Source organism: Schistocerca americana, chromosome 1 (assembly GCF_021461395.2).
Source record: "Schistocerca americana isolate TAMUIC-IGC-003095 chromosome 1, iqSchAmer2.1, whole genome shotgun sequence".
Taxonomy (NCBI): Eukaryota; Metazoa; Arthropoda; class Insecta; order Orthoptera; family Acrididae; genus Schistocerca; species Schistocerca americana.
In genome coordinates, this window is record NC_060119.1 from 787,558,464 (window position 1) to 787,580,887 (window position 22,424).

General features: G+C 38.8%; 1 protein-coding gene across 1 annotated transcript in view; it reads left to right on the forward strand.

Annotated features, from left to right (window-relative positions):
• The window catches only part of LOC124594244 (ATP-dependent 6-phosphofructokinase-like), a 426,583-nt gene that overhangs the window by 275,147 nt on the left and 129,012 nt on the right, over nucleotides 1–22,424 (forward strand). Inside the window, exon 10 of the mRNA XM_047132611.1 lies at nucleotides 6,282–6,440. Coding sequence (XP_046988567.1) covers nucleotides 6,282–6,440 — 159 coding nt within the window. The remainder of the gene's footprint in view (nucleotides 1–6,281; nucleotides 6,441–22,424) is intronic.

Consider the following 22,424-nt stretch of genomic DNA (forward strand, 5'->3'; position numbering starts at 1 on the left):
TTTTTAGTACTTTTGAGCCAAATATCCAATACATAGTAGTTCTACTTGACAAGACAACATTCATTAATCATTGTGGTTTGATCATATGTAGTATTGTGATTTTAGCAGTCGTTTTTACCCTCATTTTCATACCTGTTACCTTGATTTTGTGAAGATCACCAGCAATGTATCTCATAATGCAGGAAATGGAAAAATTCATTACAGTACTGAAATAAAAGAACAGATAACCATTGAGCGCAAATAGTTAAATATTTTGTCTTTACAAAAAAATTCATTTTTGAAGTCTCTCCCATAGAATAACTGTAAACATTACTGTATAATTGGAGTGATAAAATAATCAACTGACCAAGCAGTGACAGGAGAAAAAACATAAAAGTTATGGAAATGTGCAGGCTTTTGGAGCCAGTGCCTGCCATCTTCTGGAGAAGGGATAGGAAGAGGGATGAAGAAAAAGGACTGGCAAGATTTAGGAAATGGGAAGAGTTATGGAAAAGTTGCCCTGAACCCCAGGCCTCTCCATTTCTTAAATGTCATCAGTCCTGTTCCTTCATCCTTTTTCCATTCCCTTCAACCTTTTTGCCAAAAGAAGATGTCAATGAATGTGAAAGCTTGCACATTTCAGTAATTTTTGTATGTTTTTTTTCTCCTGTCCCTGCCTGGTGAGTAGATTTTTAAACTATCCAATTATATTATATTTTCAAAAATTGGTTATCTTTGTTTATATTTTACCAAAACTAGATATAAAAACATCTTCTCGCCAAGTGGCTGTAGGAGTAAACACATAAAAGTTGTGGAAATGGCAAGTTATCACTTACGATGAATGGGCTTAGACAGTGGGTATATACGGGGGAAGCACAATGTCCTGTTCCAGAACATGCCATGACAGCTTGGAGCCTGTTTAACCACATGTGCCATCTGGATTCTCCACATGACACCAGTTTCTCAGTACTCTGAAGGTGGGAACAGATGTCACAACATGTTTTTGATTCTTGGCACCCACCTGTACGTAATTTATGTTACTTTCTGTAGTCTCAGCATTTCTGGAAAAGAACTACCCCATCTGCCATCTTCAAGCTCTCAGGTTCTTCAGTCACATCCAGTGCAGTCCTCAGCAATCAGTCTTTCCTTCTCATCTCATTCAATAGGCCTCCTCTGACACAGGCTTCCAGATGAGTTTTCCACAACTCCCCCCACTTCCGGTACCTCAACAATCCTTTTCCTTCATCCCTCTTCCTTCCCCTTCAGCTCCAGAAGCTTGCATAGTACCATAACTTTCTTGTGTATCTTTTCCTGCCACCCCTTCATGAGCAGCTTTTTTATCTATCCAATTATATTATGAAAGAGTTACTATTTTTCATTAACAGTACTGGTATCTTTGTGAGTTGTTAAGTCTTCTACAAAGGTACTGCAATGAGATACAATAGGTGAAGGCAGGATAAATGTGATGCCTCTATCTCAGAATCAAAATCTTTAAATTAATATTTGCAATCTTTTTTTAACTGAAAGTTTTAGGTTAAGTGATCTTCAGCAGTGCAAACAATTGCTATGCTGACAGCACATAGTTACAGGAGTTATTTTCAGAAATTTTGTGTTTCTGTAATTTTTTATTCATCATTCAATGTCTTCAGTTGTTTTAGCTTGTGGTGAAAGTTGTTTTCTGTTATGCTTTGCTTGTCTAGTTAAGCATACGTAGCTGACCACACTGTTATAACAAAGTTATTGCAATAGTAATATTGAAAGAGAAACATGTACATGGAATATATATGGACACACTGTGTGGTTCCTGATAGGGTATATAATGGTAATTCTGACAGTTGATTACAAGGAGGTAAAGGTTGATGGTATACATCCTGGAGCACCAAGGAATAGTTATGTGTTAAAGGAGGGAACTGTAGCGGTAGAAAGTTACAGAGACATGCCAAGAATGTGGGTTGCAATAACTATGCAGAGATGAATACATTTGTACAGCATAGACTAACATGAAGAAATGCATCACACCAGTATTTGGACAAATACTGATTGACATTGCATTTCATACAGCAAGTACCATGTGAAGACTGACATGAGAAAAAGAGCAGTGATCACTTAAATCAAGGTTTCATGGAGTAGGTAATTCTTTGCTGATTTGCAATGAAGAGAGAAACCTACACACATGGTTTTGTGTTTCAGCACACAGCCACTGGCTTTGTGATTGTCATGAAGGCAGTTGCTGAGTGCTAACACATACAAAGGAGTGTTTTCTTCTTTGCTCTGATCATGTCCATGGCATAAATAAAACATGGAAGCAAAAGTCTTTTGTGGAACCACATTAAAAAGATATTTGTGCTCTAATGGCAGAATTATTATTGATAACCATTATAAAGTTCAGGTAAGTAAAACATGTAACACAGTACTGTTTAAGAAACTAAAGTTAGCAGTCTTTGTAGATAGAGAAGAAGAGGCATGGAATCTACAGCTTGTTGCCAACAAGGAGGTCACTTGGCTCAGGGATGTCCTGGCTGAGAAAGAGGGTGGAAGTTGTCATCATCTTGCAGAGCATCTTGAGGAGGAAAGTTTACATCTGACATCAGGTCATACCAATCTAAGAATGCGTGCCTAGTAGAGTCAGCACAGGATACTGCAGCTGATGTGCTGTGACCATTTTTCATCCAAAGTGCTGGTGAGTTCCTGTGTTTGTTCAGAAGTGGATCCTGATTGTGTTTTGCCACCTTTCAGTGGGTTGGCAATGACAGAATTGAGGTGGACCCCTGCAGTCTTTCTCAAATGATTTTACAGAAGGTATTGGGTTAAAAAAAAAAAAAAAGGTTTTTCCTGTACTTGAAGCTTTATATGACAGGTTCGTTGTGATGTGCCCATCATGTTGTTAATGGTCATAGTTATTGTTATATTTATCTGGGAGTAAGACACTGTGCTAAATTTTAAAAAGGTTTTCAAAGAAAATAGGGGTCACTATGATCTTGTGTTTGGTGTATATTACATAATAAGTGGCCTGCATACAAAATTAGCTAATATACTGAATTTTTCTTTAGACTTGTGTGGAGGTCTCTACCTACCACCAATTTCAAGAAAAGTGATCTGACATTTTACACTCATTTGGGATCACACCACACCAGTGATAAAACCAGAGTGAAATATCCACAATAGTCCTCATATTTCATAAATGGTTTGAGGCATAGGAATGAGATTTTGGCAAATGATAGCATGCAAAGAGGAGAGTATTTTACCATGTGGTTTTTTGCAAAAGTTCATTGTCTACTGTGTTATTCTACTCTTCTCCCTTTTGTTCTTTTCCTAAAAAGACAGTCCTGACTGTCTTGTTTGTGCAGTCTTAAGTTTTGAAACTGTTCCTGCACTTCCTTAGAGTATGTTTTTTTCCTAATGGTTTGCTATAGTCTTACTATGACACATTGTTTTAAAACTCCTAGCTCACTGCCTTAGCAGGCTGGGCCACTTAGTGGTCCTACTTCTGTTTCACTAGTTTCCCAGACTCAAAATTAACCTATAATCAGACTGCCATGATGTCTCGTAGAACTGTTGGGCAGTCTGTTTTATACAGGCCCTAATCATGGCGACATCCATTTCATCATGCAAGGTCTTCGTTGGGGAGTCTCGAGGAAGGTGCAAGGCAAGTCGCACGGCTCTACCTTGGAGCTATGTATGTGGCAGTTGGCTGCATTTCCTCCACTGTGGATGCATGTTCTAGCAATGTTCATCAGTGCCAGATATACCATAATGCCACAGAGTGGCAGTGTCTTCATCTCATGGCGTTTCTGCTGTGAGCTGGTGCAGTATGTTGTCTGTGCCAATGACATTCGGATCTGGGATAACACCAAGAGAGTAGACTCTCTTCCCACTGTTCCCAGTTCACCTTTCCTAGCTGCTGGCATCTTTTATGTGCCTCCATACCTTCAAGACCCATGTCAAAATTGACCGGCAGGTGGTCAGATGAAAGAGCCACTCTACTCATTGCTGTAGTGAGGTGTCCGACTCCTCTCGCTACTGTGATATTGAGCACGTGAGGATGGTAGCACACATTACTAGGGTAGTGTGTGGAATCATACCACCAAAGAATTACGGCATTGTGCTGTCAAGCTATATGTAGCTGGCAGTGACCACTTGTGTTTGTAATCCTGGAGTACCATTCTGCATCTGCGTGGGGTAGCCGCGCAGTCTAAGGCGCCTTGCCATTTTTCACACAGCTCCCCCCCCCCCCCCCCCCCCCCCCCCGCCCCGTTGGAGTTTCAAGTCCTCCCTCAGTCATGTTTGTGTGTGTGTGTTGTCCTTAGCATAAGTTAGTTTAATTTAGATTAAGCAGCGTGTCAGGCTAGGGACCGATGGCCTCAGCAGTTAGGTCCCATAGGAACTTACCACCACCACCATTCTGCATATTTTGCTTTGAAGTCTCCCACAATAAAGAGTTTACCACAGAGAAACAGCAGTGCTTCAAAATCTCTAGGGTCTAGAAGGCGCCCAGATGTCCTGTATATAGGAATAGAAGTGTTCTGGCCTGATTATATTTCTACTGCGACTACAGTGGCCACAGCTGTGAGAATCTGTGGTAGCTGCACAATGTGGTGCTTGAGGGACATCTTAATGTAAATGGCAATACTTCCTCCCACTGCTAGCATATCATTTTGCTGGAAAATGAAATTTGCTGTCCTCACATATGTGCCATATTTCAGGAAAGTTTCCTGGATGGGGCAGATGTCAACTGCCTCATGACATAGGAACTGCCAAAACTGTCTGATCTGGGGGCATATACTGTATGCTGGAAACGCGCATACTGTTAATCTGTGGATTGCATTAGGTATAGCACACTGATCTTGCCTGTTGATGATTGCCCACAATGGCTAACTGCACTGCTGTCACAAGGATGTGCAGGAGAGTTTGGAGCAATTCTTTGAGTGCTTTCAGTAGGGAGCAGAGCACATCTTGAAATCATCTGCATTTGCACCAATTTCTTTGGTTGCAGGGATGTTTGTATGACATGGGCATTCTGTCATTGGTCCACTCCTATGAATGTCTACCCTGGCTGGCTGTGCAGACCTTGTAAGAAATTCCATGGTGTGAAACTGAGTAAGCAGAGGATAACCATTTTACTTGTGGTCAGTGCTGAAAAATTACCTATTTTGGTAACTGGTAAATTTAAAAAGTCAAGGTATTTAAAAAATTTGAGAACTCTGCTCACTAATTATGATTCCAACAGCACTGCATGGATGACCAGTTCCATCTTCACATCCACCATGCATGCATTGGATGCCAAAATGGGGGCAAAAAATAGAAAAGTAGTGCTACTACTTAACAGATGTCCAGCACATCCTGATAATCTGAGCTCAGAAATATTAAGTCAGTGTTTCTGCCTCCTAATTGCATGAGTGATCTTCAACCATTAGATGTGGGCATAATCCATTGATTTAATGGAAATAAACAAAATACTTGTCCAGAAGGCTGTATTTATTCATGATAATGGCATGAACCCAAAATCTATGACTGTAACACTTTTGGATGCTAAGGACTGTGTAGCTGAAGCATGGATGGATCTGACTTCTTTATCTATTTTTAACTGTTTCAAGAAAGCAGGATTTAATTCCACTTAAAACACACAGGCAGCACAGTAGATTTGTCTGTATGTATTATTCTTGAGTGTGTTAGGAAGTAATGTAATTAATTTATAAGGAAAGTTGTGTAAGGTGTTATAAGAGAACAATCCTGAGAGGCCCATAAAATTTTTCTGTTTGTTTGGTTTTTAATTATTTGATTTTGGGATTAGAGAGACTACTTTCAAATGGAAGAAGCACAATGAGCTCCCAGTTGTTACCTATGTTAATACTGCATCAATAATTAGCTCCATATTTTTCCTCAGAAGACTGAGTTGATCTGCCTTCAATCCTTCCACCAACAAAAACCATTAGCAACACTTAAGCTACAGTTATATAAGTTAACAGGTTACCATAGAGGCAGATATATCATAATCAACATAACATTTTATTTTATTTATGATTTCTGCTGTGTCTAGGCACTTTGAGTTACTATTCCATGCATATGACCTTTGCCAGTTTTACCATATGTTGAATGGTGAAAAGCTGAAGGGTATTTCCAGGTGCTGGAACTGACACTTGCATTTGACAGTTAAGTAGTGTGTAAGAATTGTTGTAACTTTAAATCTGTTTTCTGGGTGAGGTGACATTCTTCCTCTCTTCTTCTATTTTCCTCTTTCTATTTTTTATATTTTGCTGTTCATAGAGTTGAGTGGAGACATTCAGTTCATTATATGTTGACAGTTTCGTAAGCTCGAGTGGCCAGATGTGAGAGGCTGGGTGCCACTTGGAGGAGCCATTCTTGGTGCTAAGCGTACGTTACCAGGACGTCGGCTACCAAAAATTGCAGAGCAGCTACGGAAATTTGGCATACAGGGTTTGCTGATAATTGGAGGCTTCGAGGTAATGTAAATTAGGCTGTTTTGTACAGTTAAGGAAATATGCTACCTCATGATAGGAGAAAAATCTCATAGCTAGTGCATGTCATTAAGACACTCTTGAGAATTAATTAAGTCAACTGAAATATTGGTAACTACAGCAAAACAGATACTATGCAAAGAAGTAGGTCAACTTTCTGTTTATGTATGGTTTTATATTAACAGGAATATGAAAGTAAACTGACAAACTAGTTTGGTTTGCAAGGTAGATTGTAGTTTACTCCCAGCTATATCCCAAGGCATATTGTCCATCATTTATATGTGTGAGTAGGAAAATTATATAGAATAATAGTTATTACTCATTATCACAAGTCCGCACCCGGTAGGTGTGTGGTCAGCATGACAGAATGTCAACCCTATGGGTCCGGGTTCGATTCCCGACTGGGTTGGAGATTTTCTCTGCTCAGGGACTAGGTGTTGTGTTGTCCTTATCATCATCATTTCATCCCTATCAACGTGCAAGTCGCTGAAGTGATGTCAAATCGAAAGACTTGCACCTGGTGACCGGTCTACCCGACGGGAGGACCTAGTCACACGAAGTTCATTCATTATCACAAGACTCCATAATTGTAATTTCCCATTTGTATAACCCTATAGAACTAGAAGGCAGAGCAGCGCTTATATCTCATTGAACAGTGTTATTTATCCATGTAGTTACATATGAGCTTTATTTAGTAGTATTAGGTAGTGTTTGCACATTTCATTTGTTGAACAGGCAAAACTACTTCATATTTGGTAGGAGAGACAGTTTGTAATGGTCCATGTTAGAAATGACCTTCACAAAATGAGGCCATGACTGGATGTTTTTTTTATATGTATTATGCTGCAAAACTTACGTAAGCTAATTAAGTGCTACTCAGTTATGTTTGATAAAGAAACATTGTTTTTGAGCAAAATCAGTAATCTGGGCGAGGTCTTGGAAGATGATCTAGTTTGGTTCTGAGAGCCATACATTGGACAAGACAACATCCAACTGATGACCAAATCTGCAAAATTGTGGGAGATGCTATAATGACAATAACAAACATTATCAATATAATTCCAACTCTGTGAAAAATACGACATTATGATGAGCATTCCCTTTGATAGAGACAATTTCCAATTCTAGCAGATTGCACATTTCATTTAAGTAACATACTTCCAGTATGAAGATACTCTGAAAAAATAGACCAGCTGTTACAGTTCTACATAAAGTCTGAATGTGATTTCATGAGTGCAAAAATGTACAGAGGTGCACAGCAAGGATTTTTAACACATTATAATTTTTAAATTTTTATTATTTTTTAAACTGCTCTCTAATTTTAAATAAAAATATGTTTTCTGTTGTTGAATGTATATATTATTGATGTAAGGGCACCTTTATCTTGGAAGGATTGTGACTGTTAATTGCCCTGTCCTAAATTCACTCTTCTTTTTCACTGCAACTGTCTGAAGAACTCTTGCAAGTATTTTTCGTTAACCACTTCACATAGTGTTCTTACTGCAAACTTCGTGCTTTGTGATCTCGGCTGCATGCCTCACAAGATGTACCTCTTTGACAGCATTCAGTGAGAGTACTCAAAGTATCTTGACCATTCCATTCACAGCTCAATGTAACTGAGAGAGATTTCTAAGTGGAAGTCATTCATGTGCTGGTGCTATTTCACTTTGTTATCAATCTGGATGTCTATGTACCTCATACATGTAGTCTTATCCAAAACAGTGACATGTATGATCATGGCATATTAATAATTCAGCTGTCCTTCACCTTTTATTCATTTTCTAATATTTCTTCTTCTCCAGATCTTGCACATAAATAACAAAAGCTACATTACATTTTAAACTTCAACCAAGAAAGGTATGGAATCCAAGCTGAATTGTAACATACATATTGACTTCTCAAATATACATCAAACAAGCTGCATCAAGATGTTCCATCAATGATCAGTGCCAGCCATAAAATTAATTTCAAAGAACATCTCATTTGCTTTTCATAGCATGATGGGCACTGTTCATGTATTAATTCATACACTATGTGATCAAAAGTATACAGAGTGGTTACACAACAACAACATCCCTGTTATGGACTGGCCTGCACAGAGTCCTGAACTGAATGCTATAGAATATCTTTGGGATGTTTTGGAACGCCGACTTCATGCTACGCCTCACCCACTGACATCAATACCTGTCCTCAGTGGAGCACTCCATGAAGAATGGGCTGCCATTTGCCAAGAAACCTTCCAGCACCTGACTGATTGCATGCGTGCAAGAGTGGAATCTGTCATCAAGGCTAAGGGTGTGCCAACACCATATTGAATTCCAGCATTACCGATGGATGGTGCCATGAACTTGTAAGTCATTTTAAGCCAGGTGTCTGGATACTTTTGATCATGTAGTGTATGAACTTGCTGCATCTTATGGCAATCTAGTGAACCATGGAACTACTATTTTCACGTCTAAGGTAGTATGTCCTCTCATGAAGTTGCTTCACTCACCACCTCATGCTGAAGACACACATTGCCTCCTAACATTGCTCGAAACATGCCAATAAAATTAACAACTCCATACAATAGCTGCAACTTTATATTCAATTCTTTATTTTATAACTTTTGAACAGTGAGTATCGTTTATCGATAAGAAGATATTTGGTGCTATGTATCACATCATATTTCCCTACTCAGACAAATGAGGCTACTGTAAGTCCCCCTTGTCAGGATCACAGAGGAGTATTTCAGACATCAGTGTCAGAAAGGCATTTTCTAAGAGAGTTATATGATTCCATGTAGAAACTAAGTTTTTATTTAATTCATCAGAAATGCTCAGAAAATGATTGTTAAATAGTGTATGTATATCTGACTGACCAGAAACAGAAATATTTTTACAATGAACAGACTTTATATTGTCGACCTTGTGCTGCTGACCAGGCACTTCCTTCAAAACTGACCATATGGTTTTAATTTTAGCCTTTGAATCAGTTATTCTATTTTTGCATCACATACTCTTTGTCTTCCTAATAGTATTTTTAAGCAACTTACAATACTGTGTGTAATGGGCTACTGTAGTTTGATTGTGACTACTTCCAACATTTTGATATAATTCCTGCTTTTTTCTATGTGATATCATCCCAATAGTCAGCCACCCACACTGCCTTTTACTGCTAGTACCCTGTTTAGAATGTTCTAGTAGAGAGCAACTCTCAAAGAGCATGAGAAATGTGTTAAGGAAAGCATTATATTTGTCACCTGTTGCGGGGCGTCGATGGTTGAACCCGGGACTCCAGATGGCCGAGTTGAAGCCGGGACGCACCGCATCTCTTTTCATCAGGAGGCCGAGCAAGTTCAATAGCATCAAGGGGCAGTGCAGAGTGATACAGCGGTATTTGGAAGCATTGCTTTATTCAGCTAGTTTACAGAAGCGTAATGTCGGCACGCGGTCCGCGCGCTGTTCCGCGTGTCCGGCCACCTCAGCACTCCTGAACTGCCGACACCGCTGCTGCAGTCATCAAGGCCGCCCAACGATGGAAGTAAGCTGTGCTCACCCAGTTGCCGCTCGCTGAGGCATAGCAACTGGCACCGTTCCTTCCGCGATTCCGGAGACTGTTACAGTCCCTGGTCCCCACCGCCCTCCATCCTGTTTGGCCTGCTCTGTCCGACCAAAGGTGGTTGTACTGGTCACCCATGGCCCTCAGACTGCCGCTGCTCCCAGGACAGGACCGGACTTGAACTTGTGATCTCCTGGATGCTGTGCCGCAACTTGCTGCTAGTGGTGCTTGCCGGATGGCAACACCTGCCGCTGACTCTTGTGCTGCCACTGCGCTGCTGCGTCTCCTGAAGCACATGCCTCGCCCAGACCCCAGTACACCAAGTGGGAAGTGAACGTGGCTCATCATGGACCTGCTGCAGACAGCTGTCACTGCCCTCCTTCAGGTAGACTGTGCATCTCCAAGTACGCTGCTGCCATTCTGTCCCGCCCTAGTGTTGTGTCCCCGAAGCCGGAATACAGCCCGAACAAGTACATAGAAATAAAGTACAGGTTTACACAGAATATTTACAACATCGCTGTCAGACTGGCCCCTATAAGTGTAGACCAGCACAAGTCCAACCCAACTCTCGACTGACCTGACATACACTCTAGCTAAAATTGCCCATCTATTTATACTGCTTTTCCCCTCACTTCTGATGTAGTGTCAGAGAGAGACAGAAACTATGGCAGGGGTAAATTCCCATACGTCAGCCATTTACACCTCGCCCTCCTGGCTCTAGCCTAGTGCCCCCACCTCATACATCGCAATAATTTCAAGCAACACTACAGTTCCCTGCCTTGGTGTTTCTTCACACTAAACACATCATGTGTGCAATAATGCTGTTGCAGCTCTGTGCCCTGTTTACTCTGCTTGGTCTACTGGCTGCTGACTATTATTACACACTGTCAGTGGCCCCAGACTTCATTGCCCAACCGCGCCTTTACTGAATTTTCACAAAATTCCCCTTTTCTATGACTAAGACTAACACTGGTGCACATCTGTGTTATTGGCACTATAAACATCCTGCCACTCTTGTTCCTTAATGAGGTTTAAAAATCTTTCTGTTGCTATTGGATTAGCTTCCCTACATAATTTGCAATTATATATAACGTTTGTTTGCATACAAAAGCCTTTTAGTGTTAAAATTTGTCCATCATGGTCTGAAAGGCCATTCACTCTTTTACTAACAGGATACCCATCTAGTAATGAAGAATGAATAAAAATATTGTCTGTGGCTGTGCTACTGTTCCCCTGCAACCTGGTTTTTCCTTTTCCTTTCACACTGATTTTTCCTTTTCCTTGCACAATCATATACAAAATTAATATTGAAGTCATGACATATAACAAATTTTTGGTACTTCCTATAAAGTGAACGAAGAACCCTCTCTAACTTGAGCAGAAATGCTCGGAGGTCAGAGTTAGGAGAACTATAAACAACAATAATTAGAAGTTTAGTTTCACTAAATTCAGCTGTTGTTGCACAACTGTTGCTGTTCAGTGCAGTGCCGTGTTACATCTGTGGACTCAAAGGGAATACTTTTTTTTTTACGTACAGGGCCACTTTCCCACTCTGCAAAGAACTCCTTGAAAAACAGCCAACTAATCTATATCCTGGTAAAGGAAGCCACTGAATTGTCAAATAATTTAAGTGGTGCTCTGATATACCAATAATGTCAGAGCCAACATCTGTAAGCAGTTCACTAACTTTATCTCTAATACCTCTTATGTTTTGATGAAATATGCTGATTCCTTCTCTACTTAGATACCTCCTCTGAAGGTGATTGCTTTGTTGGAGGGACTTCCTTTAAGCAGTTATACCTATTAGCTGATTTCAATCTAAAAAAAGGTGCAGCTCTAACACAAACTACTGGAGGAATTTTTCCATGAGTGATCCCACCACCATCCACAACACTGTCACCTATAAGCTTTGCCAGCCTCTGCTTCTCAAATCTATTGAGATGCAGGCCATGCCTAGTAAAACACAATGTACTGGTCGATTCAACTGGCACTACTGCAAAGTGACCCACGCCCTCCGCCATCAGTGCTTTCTCCAGCCCCATATCTAAATCACCTCCCTGCAAAATCTCCAATCTGATAACGGTCAGCTGTTTGGACAATTTCATGTCTGCACCACAAGAGTTATTTATCCTGATGTGTGTATTACTTACCCATTGCCTAACTCCCTTAAACATTCCAAAATCTTGTGTATGAAAGGCCTTACTTATCGAATTCATCTTTTCATTTGTGGCTCTACTACACTAATATGTTTACCAACAGATTGGTTCCTATGCTTGCCCACAGTTGTTACTCCGTAGCTCAAGTTAGTTCAACTCACGAGTCAATTCTAAGAGACAATATATGCATATCAATTGCCTTTCACCATATCTAGGGCATGCTTTATGGCAGTTTAATATTCTTGGCCATGTTACCTAAATGTAATGATATACTTCCAGGAGATGTTGCCCCACAGCTCTTCTGTATTTGAAAAATGCCATATTACCACATTGAGCTGTGGTAAAATCCTTTATTTATACAACCAGTTTCATTTGTCTGACCACCATGAGGTTCATAAAGTACTTACAGCCTCACATTAAGCAAAATATAAGATCATTATCATCAGGTGATAAAATCGTGAATAATGCACTGTTATCATATCATAATATAAATTATGTCATCAGTTTATAAGAGCCGTATTAGAGAGTGCATACATTCATGTTAAAACATCTGAGTGTATACATTCCCGAGCACAGTTTTTATAGATTCACACCATAATTCATATTACAATATGATAACAGTGTATGATTCTGTACAAAAAATTCTGGATCTATAGCCACAAAATTTTTCTGTGCTTACCTTTCAATTATTGTGCATGGTCTCCTTCAAAATACTCCCCACCACAACAAATACACTGCTCCCAAATGCCGTTTCCACTTCTGGAAGCAGTCTTGGTACCCCTCTTGCAGGATTGCGGGAAGCACAATCTATAAATTTTCTTGTATCTCGTCTATTGTTGCAAATCTTCATCATTTCAACAGGCTTTTTAGTTTTGGAAATGAAAAATAGTCCACAGGGGCCAGGGCTGGAGAATACAGAGGATGAGGTAGCACAGTGATTTCATTTTTTGTGCGGTAGTCAGAACAACAGGGATGGATGCACAGGTTTGTTATCATGATGGAAGAGCCATGAAGTGTCTCACATTTCAGGCCATTCCCTTCTCACATTTTCTTGCAGGAATTGCAGCATGTCCTGATAGTACCATTGATTAACAGTTTGCCCCTGTAGCGTGAGTTCATGATGAACTCATTGGCATGAGTTCATGATGAATTCATCCTTCAAAGTCAAAGAGAACTATCAGCACGGCTTTGATAGTTGACCTGACCTGATGAGCATTTTTTGATATTGTAGAACCTTTCCTGACCCTTTGTGAAGACTGAACCTTGGTCTCAACATCATAACCGTAGACTCGTGTCTCATTACTAACTATGATTCTCTTAAGGAACATCTTGTTCTCATCTGTGCGACTCAAAGGCTCTTCATATATTGTGAGGCGAAGATCTTCCTGATCTTGACTTATGAGCTGTGGGATGAACCTGGTGGCAACACAATGCATTCTAAGATCCTGTGTCAGGAATTCATGATGTGATCCAACTGAAATGTTACATTCTTCTGTGATCTCTTGGATGGTCAGTCTTCAATTGGCATGCAAAATTTCATTGACGTTCCTGATGTGTCTCATTGATAGACGTTGAAGGGTGTCCTGAACAAGGGTCATCTTTAACTTCTGCCTGGGAATTTTAAATCATATGAACCATTCATAACACAGAGTACAGCATAAGCACACATCACTGTAGGCTTCCTGTATCATTTGGTGTGTCTCTGTAAAAGTATTCTTGAGTTTCATGCAAAATTTAATGCAGACAAGTTGCTGCTCTAACTCTGCCATCTCGAAATTCACAAACTGTGAAGCACAATGTACAACAATGAAACTTCTGGTAATTACACATTAAACATGCATAGATGCCAATCACATTATGCCTCAACACACCACTGGTGCAAAATTACCAACGTTCTGGAATTTTTTGAACAGACATAATATTTTCATGGTTTTATCACTTGATAATTATGATTTTACATTTTTCGTAACTTGATGCTATGAATATTTTTATGAACTTGATAATGGTCAGACAACTGAAACTGGCTATACAAATAAAGTATTTTACCAGACATTAAAGGCAGTAATGTGACATTTTTCAAGGAATAGTATACCATCCAGCTCCACTATGCACTATTGTAAATCAATTTTAACATGGTGTTTAAGCAGAAAATTTAACCCTAAGATTGCATAGTCACCCTCACCACAATGAGGCAAAACTGCCATACAAACACGGAAATTTCTTATACCAAAGCAAAATCTCCATACTGCTGATCCCAGTGAGCACACATCATTTTGACTCACACCAGTTAACTTACATCATGGTGGGCCCAATCTCGTATTCTCCATGATGTCAAAACTTGCCATAGACACCTGTGAACCCATGTACAATAAAAACTTACACTTCTCTCACTGGTGGCACCATGCAGTGACTCTGGAGCAACCCCCCCCCCCCCCCCCCCTGCACCCTCCCCAAATGCCCAAATGCTGTTAAACAGTGAACTACTATTCCCACTCCGTGTACACATATCATTCCCCATGTTAGGGTTTTGCCTGCAGTCACATTCTGGAAGCCCCATTTTTTCGCATTTCTCACGTTGAGACACTCTGCTTTTCCACCATCTATGATCCTTTTCTCTACACCTCTAACATTTAAGACCTATGCTAAACATTGGTTACAGCATCTATCTATTCCTACACTGTTTTAGTTGCTATGCCTTCAGGTAGCACTTTGGAAATTTTGTCCACATGTTTTTGGCATATTATGTGACAACTGCCACAAAAATATGTTTGTAATTCCCTCTGTCCTCATTCAGAAGGATGCTTATGGTATCATTGCTTTCCATCAACTAGTACATAGTAACATTCAGCTTTAGAGCAATATTATTCCTGATATACATCAGTGACTTTCCCACTAGTGTTACTCTTGGTGAAAAGATTCTCTTCACTGATGACAGCAGTATTATAGTCACTGAGAAAACAAGAGAACTCCTTGCCGAGAAAGCAAATGAAACTCTCAAGGAAGTTTATGATTGGTCAATAAGCAATAAAGTGACATTGAACACAAAGAAAATTAATGCCATGAATTTCAGTTTGAAGAGGAAAAATGAAAATGTTAAATTAAATGTAGATGGCACCTCTATAGACTGTGTAACAAATGCAGAATTTCTAGGAATGAATATTGATTCTCAGATGAATTGGTGTGAACACACAAAGGTACTTGCGAACAGAATGTCATCAGCTTGTTATGGCCTTAGAATTCTATCATCAGTGTGTAACATGTAGTGTCTTTTAGTTACATTTTATTCATATGTACACTCAGTTCTTAGCTATGGCATTCTTTTTTGGGGAACAAATGCACAAAATATGAACACAATTTTCAAACTCCAGAAAAGAGTTATAAGAATAATAACCAAAAATACTAGTCATGTTCATTGTAAAGATCTGTTCAAAACACTGGTGATTTTAACTGCTCGTTGTGAGTACATTTGCCAGTCAGTTATACACATCATTATTTGTGAAATCGTCGCAAATGCTAGGAACAACGTATTCTCAAAACACACACATTCGAAGAATGAGTGCTCCACAACACAAGAAGACTGCAGGAATGGGTATAGACAGACGACATTGGGCAAATGGCTGCTGAAAACAGCAGGTAAAGCTGATTCTTCCCAAGCTCCCCTGTACATGGAAACAGACAAACTTGAATAAATGGATAGTGAAAAATACCAAACCCACTCTGTCAACTGATATTTCTTTTTTAGGGATAAATGTGTAAGTGGTTCTGGTAGGGTGACACGTCCATCAAGCATTCAACAATCCAAACTCACTTTTAAATTAATTCAGCAGAACTTTCAAAGTCTTGGCAATAAGCACAACGAGTTGGATACCATTGCAGCAATTGATAACCCCGATGTTTTAGTTATAAGTGAACACTGGTACACAGATGAGCTAATTAGTGTATGTAAGCCACTTTCCATGATCTTTTGCTCTGCCTTCAGTACAAAAGAGAAACGTGGTGCTGGGGTAGCTATCTTTGCAGCCAGTGGTAGTAATTACAGTGTAACAGATGTACATGCTTTCAGCATTGAGGGTGTAATAGAACTAGCAGCAATCAATTATAAGTAGGGGAAAGAGAACTAAATATTACAGGCCTATGCAGACCTCCATCTGGTAGCCTAGATAGTTTCTTCGATGTTCTTAATGACCTGCTTGTTGACATTGACAGTAAACACTGCAATAAAAATGGCTGGGTTAACATAATACTAACTGGAGATATAAACATTGACTTGCTGTCCAATGACTCTGTATCTAAAAAACTAATGCTAATACTAGCTCACTTTAACTTAACATTTCTGATAAACAAGCCCACTAGAGAGCTCAATAGTGTAAAATCATGCATTGACAACATTATAACTGACATGTCCCACTTTTCATGCAGTGCGTCAGTTCTGAAGCTTGCCATTTCTGACCACCTCGCAACACAGGTATTGATAGAAGCTGAAAATGTTCATGTGAATAGAAAAGAGAAACAATATGTGACAAAAAGAATCACCAATGATGGCAATGTTAAAGATTACAACAGTTTGCTGAAAAGCTTACAATGGGGTGGAAAAAAAAACAGCATTACTTTCAGTGATTTTTCATTATTATTGATTCAATGTCTCATGTCCAGAAATGACCTTTGCAGTAAATGACTGCAAAAAGATACAAAAAAATAACTGGGTAAATCATGATGTAAAAACAGCAAGAGAGAAACTTAGACTTTTCCAATATACAACGATAAATAATAACAATAATAATAGACTAAAGGTAGAATTTAAGAACTATCAGGATTACTATAAAGATCTAGAAGCTAAAAGTAAATATGTAGCCACAATGGTAAGAAACTCTACTAACACTGGTTTAGCTGTTTGGAAAGTAATAAATCACTTTAGGGATTGTAAAGACAGATCAACAAGTGAATTTACTATAAACCATAAAGGGCATATCATTAAATGTCAATGTCAGATTGCAAATGTTTTTAATGAGTACTTTTCTTCTGTTGGAAAATTTGTCAATGACCATTTTAAGAATCTTCAGCATAGATATAGGGGCATTCCAATAAAACAAAGCATATACTTGGCCCCAACCAATAGCAAGGAAGTCAAAACCATAGTAATGTCATTAAAAAATACAAAATCAGCAGGCTATGGTGGCTTGTCCATCAGTACACTGAAAAGATGCATAGAAAACATATCTGATGCCATAGCCACAGCAGTAAATGAAATAATTACATCAGGTTGTTTCCCAGATAGTCTAAAGACAGCACAAGTAATCCCAATTTACAAGAAAGGTGATAAATCTAAAATTGAAAACTACAGCCCCATCTCAATCTTACCTGCATTTTCTAAGATAGTTGAGAAAGTTATTTAACTAGACTATTGACATTCCTGAGTCAACACAATGTAATACTTGAAAATCAAAATGGCTTAATGAAAAACAAGTGAACTTTAGTAGCAGCAGCACAATTAATAGACAAAATAATAACAGCGATAGAGAACAAGGAGTATGTAACTATAGTGTTCCTTGATCTAGAAAAAGCTTTTGATTGTGTCAGCATTACCATATTACTTGACAAGCTGTGGAACCTGGGTATCAGAGGAACTGGCTATGAGCTAATAAAATCGTATATGAGCAATAGGAAACAATTTGTCTTGCTTAAAACAAACAGTGGGTCTTACAAATCTAAAATTACTGATATCAAATATGGAGTGCCTCAAGGTTCTGTCTTGGGACCCCTTCTTTTCTTGATTTATGTTAATGATATACTGTATTGTTCTCCTAACTGTACAAAAATATTGTATGCAGATGACACATCAATAGTGTGTAAACACAAAGACTATGAGAGTCTGCAGGTGCTGTGCAACAGTGTAACTAATGAAATATTCAAGTATTTTAATCAAAGCCATCTAAATGTAAGTGCTTCAGAGACTGCAATGATGGAATTTAACACAAGGAAACAAATAGAATTTGACATGAAATTATCCCTAGGAAATGACATTGTAAAAAAGGAAAAATGGACAGAGTTCTCAGGAATTACAATCCAGAACAGCCTCAAATGGGACATGCATATGGATTACTTAGCATGTAAGCTGTCGAAGAATGTGTTTGCTATAAATATGATTAGCAAATATTGTAAGGACATGTGTGTACTAAAAACTGCTTATCATGCCCTATTCTCATCAAATTTAAACTATGCTGTAGAAATATGGGGTGCAACAACTCAAGCCAACCTAAGCACATTATTAATACTACAGAAAAAAGTGGTGCCAAACCTCGAGAATCATGTCGGAATCTGTTCCCAAAATTGGGTGTGCTTACCATTATAGGTGTATACATATTGAAAGTTATATTGCTTGTGATAACAATAAATCCAAATTTCAACTGTGACCTGCACCAGTACGATACAAGGCAAAAGTTCAGATACCATGTAAATAGCCACAGAACAGCTTTATATGAAAAAAATGCAGTTCATGCTGGGCTGAAGTCAGCCAAAACCCTACCAAAAAGTCTCACAACCATTCCTACTAACAAATTAAAAGATCAGCTAAAAAGAATTCTAATTGAAAACCCTTTTTATTGCCTAGATGAGTATTATATCTGTATGAAAAGTGCTTCATAAGTATGTCAAGCTCATAGTTTTAAGTAACATACAAGTAATTTAATGTTGATAAAAACAATATTTTTAATGTTGTGATTGTATACTACCAAATGTAAAATGCATCAAAATGTAAAATTTATTAATACAAACAAATCTTTAGTTTGTAATTTATAAACTGACATATTCAGAAGAATAATCTGTATGATGTCCTGAAACTGTATTATTTCTAGGGATTGTATTTGATCATTCGATGTTGGATAAATATTATTATTATTATTATTAACATTGGTAATTACTGAACAAAAAACTCTGTCCATGACCATGCAACAAGAGATAGAATCAACTTACATTTACCAAGAAAAAATAAACATAAAACTCGAAACAGCATTTTCTACCAAGGAATAAAACTGTACAATAAATTACCAAAAGAGATTAAAGAAATGGCAAAAATTCACTTTTTTTTAAAAAAGGCAGCTAAAATGTACCTGTTATGCTATACATTTTATACATTGAAGGAGTACTTAGATAAAACAGAGTAGGGGTTTGATAAAAAAAATTTGTACAAATAAATAATAATACTAGTAATAATAATAATGATAATGATTATAAGACATCCAACATTCCACATAACACCTTTACTTTATCACCAGTGTGTGTGTGTGTGTGTGTGTGTGTGTGTGTGTGTGTGTGTGTGTGTGTGTGCTACTACTACTAATACTGTCCGCAATTTCTTCAATAAATTCCTGTTCCCCCCTCCTCCTATGACACATTGCTCAACTGTTCCCTGTTCTTTCCTCCACATTGTTTTCGTGCCTTTTTATTGTCTGATTTAACAATGTCTGATATGGCTCCATGGTGGTAACTTGCTCCACCACTTGTTTATCCACTGCAAGGCCTGTGTCCACAGGAAAAATGGAACAGGACAGGTTCGAACACCAATACCACAATCAGTTCATTTTCACTCATGACATCAAAGTGATGTTGCAGATTGTCAATCTGCAACATCACTTGTAGGCTCTGGATCTTCTGTCAGCAAAATATGGTGGTATGACACTACATGTAATGGTCTGGCATGAACATGTCGACACTTATGCTAATACCTGAGCTGCAGGATGGCAACTTTCAGCCCAGAATGGCATGTGCAAGATCTTTGGGGTACCATAGTGAGCGTAGAATCAAGAATGTTTACTCAAAAAAAAACATCCTTTATTAATCATTGCTCCCATACGGGAGTTTCAGAACCACAACCAGGAGACAGCTAAGAGGCGATGAATGTGTATGATAAGGCAGCAGAGTGCTGTCACAGAAAAGCAGGGTTGGCAATATGTGTGGCCTTGCTGATACAAGACTGGAGATAGATTGATAGCCAGCAAGCTTATGCCTGGACTTGGGTACACCACAAGAAGTCCCAAGCAGCTGGTAGAGGTGGGCAGATGCCTTGGTGAACTGAGGACCTTTGGAGACTAGCTAGAATGTTAGGTGATACCCCAATGGCAGCCTCACCTTGGTGATACTAATTTGAGGACCAGAACCACCTGCACTATCTGATGGTTCATACACCAGCAGCTTTGCTTGGTTGTTGATGCTGCTCAATGCAGCTGTAGTTGATTGACCTAACATTTGACTGATGACTGATGTGGAGACTGTCATGGCACCAGCAAAAGTCAGGAGTCCAAGTTGTGCTAATATCTGAGTGGTATACTTTTATTTCCAGGTAGGTGTGTTGTGGTAGGAACCCGCATCTCATCACTTAGCAGGCTGCAGAAACACAGTTTTGTGCTACGACACAAAGTCATCCACCCCAATGCTGATGGTTCTGTATTGCAGAATACCACACTACCATTATTTTAGTAACAAGCTGTAGAATTGCATATGAGGCTGACCTGCTCCCCCATTTACTTGTTGCAACAGCTTTCCTGAGGCTGATGTCACAACAAAGGCTGATGTCACAACAAGTGGCCAATGTTTTGCATTTGTGATGACACAATAAAGAATATTTGCCTTATTGCTTGTGGTATATCTTTACGTCTTGATCAGAAAATTCCTCAGCATTAAGTGAAGCTCTCTTCCTGTCACAAGACATATTGATTCCAGATGTTGTCATTTCTTTTCTTAGTTTTCAATGTAATATTGTCCATGACTTGTTGTAAGGATGTAAAGTGAACTGGATTGGAGAAATACATTAAGGAAATAAATGGTTTATCTACTGTTTCCTGTTATTTATGTAGTAAATTCTCTATAAATTGTATAACTGGGGAAGAATCACATTATTACAGAAAAATCAAGATTGTTAATTCCTCCTAAATTAAATGAACAATATGTTTTAAAAAAGCACTTGGATCATATAGTAATAATGCCCTATATCTGTCATCAGCAGTAATACTAATAGGAAACATAGTCTAGAAATTCGTTAACAGCTCATTCTTCAACCATTGACTGCAGAAAAGAAAAGAAAAGACATCATCTTCACTTTGTTCTCCTTTTAGTTATTACTCCGTTAACACTTTGCAGATATAGCTGATTTTTTGCAGTGAATGATTGCATTGTGCATCCTCACATACCTCTTTGTCAGTTGTAATGGTTTATTACCTTCTATAAAAGCAGGCCTTGAATTTTTCAGGATTTTGGAGAAAGTCGTGGTCACTCCATTGGTCTGCTGTTTGACTTGTAGCTCAGTTCTTGTCATAATGTAAATGTGTTGCTGGTCAGCACCTCACTGATGTTATGTTTGGCAGGTTCACCTTTGCAAGTGTCCTACAGTGCTGTGCATTTGGTGTTTCTATGGGCATCACACTGATTTATTGGCATGTCCTTCCTCTTACTTTATGGATGGGTGGCACATCGTACATTCACTGCACAAGAGAATGGCTCAGTTTCAGTTTCTGTGGAAGCCAGCACCCCAAATTTGTTGGCTAATGTACAGATGTAACATACTGAGCTCTCTCTGGTCTCAGTCTCTCCTGTGCAGGATGCCTAGACCTAACACTTTCTGCAGAGATGGTATACACAGGACAGGACAGAACTTGATGTACCTTTGATATCATTGGTATATGACTTTCAGTATCTCTACCAACACATCTATTTGCAGCAGCTTTCAATTGTTTGAAAATAGTAAGGGTTATTTCCAGGTGCTTACAAACAACAACTTACACATCCCATGCATGAGAACAGCATACACACTGGTGTTGCACTGTATCTGGTGCAATATTTAACAGAACAGTAAACAAACAATTTCATGGTGTCTATTCTTTCAGACATATCTGAAAGAACAGACACCATTTTGATCCTGCAGACACTATGAAACAAAACACAAAGGAATTAAGACATTAGCTGCCAGTTGGCATTATTTATATCATTGAGGAAAGTTGAAAATCTGCACTATTTAGCTGCACCTGAAATTCTATGCCCAGGAATCATGCAGGTATGGATGTGTGCAGGTTAAGAAATGTTGTGGCAGTTCTGAAATATTACTTGAAGATAATTCCTTTGAGACATGGTGTACGGTCTGGTACTTACCTTATCTCCCCAATCATGTACAACTATGCTGGCATAAATGCATTGACTATTCTCTTCATGTTGACTTCTTCTCTGAAAATGTCCACTTCAAAATGCAGGGTCTCATCCTGTTTGGGCATAGATATTAGGATGTAGC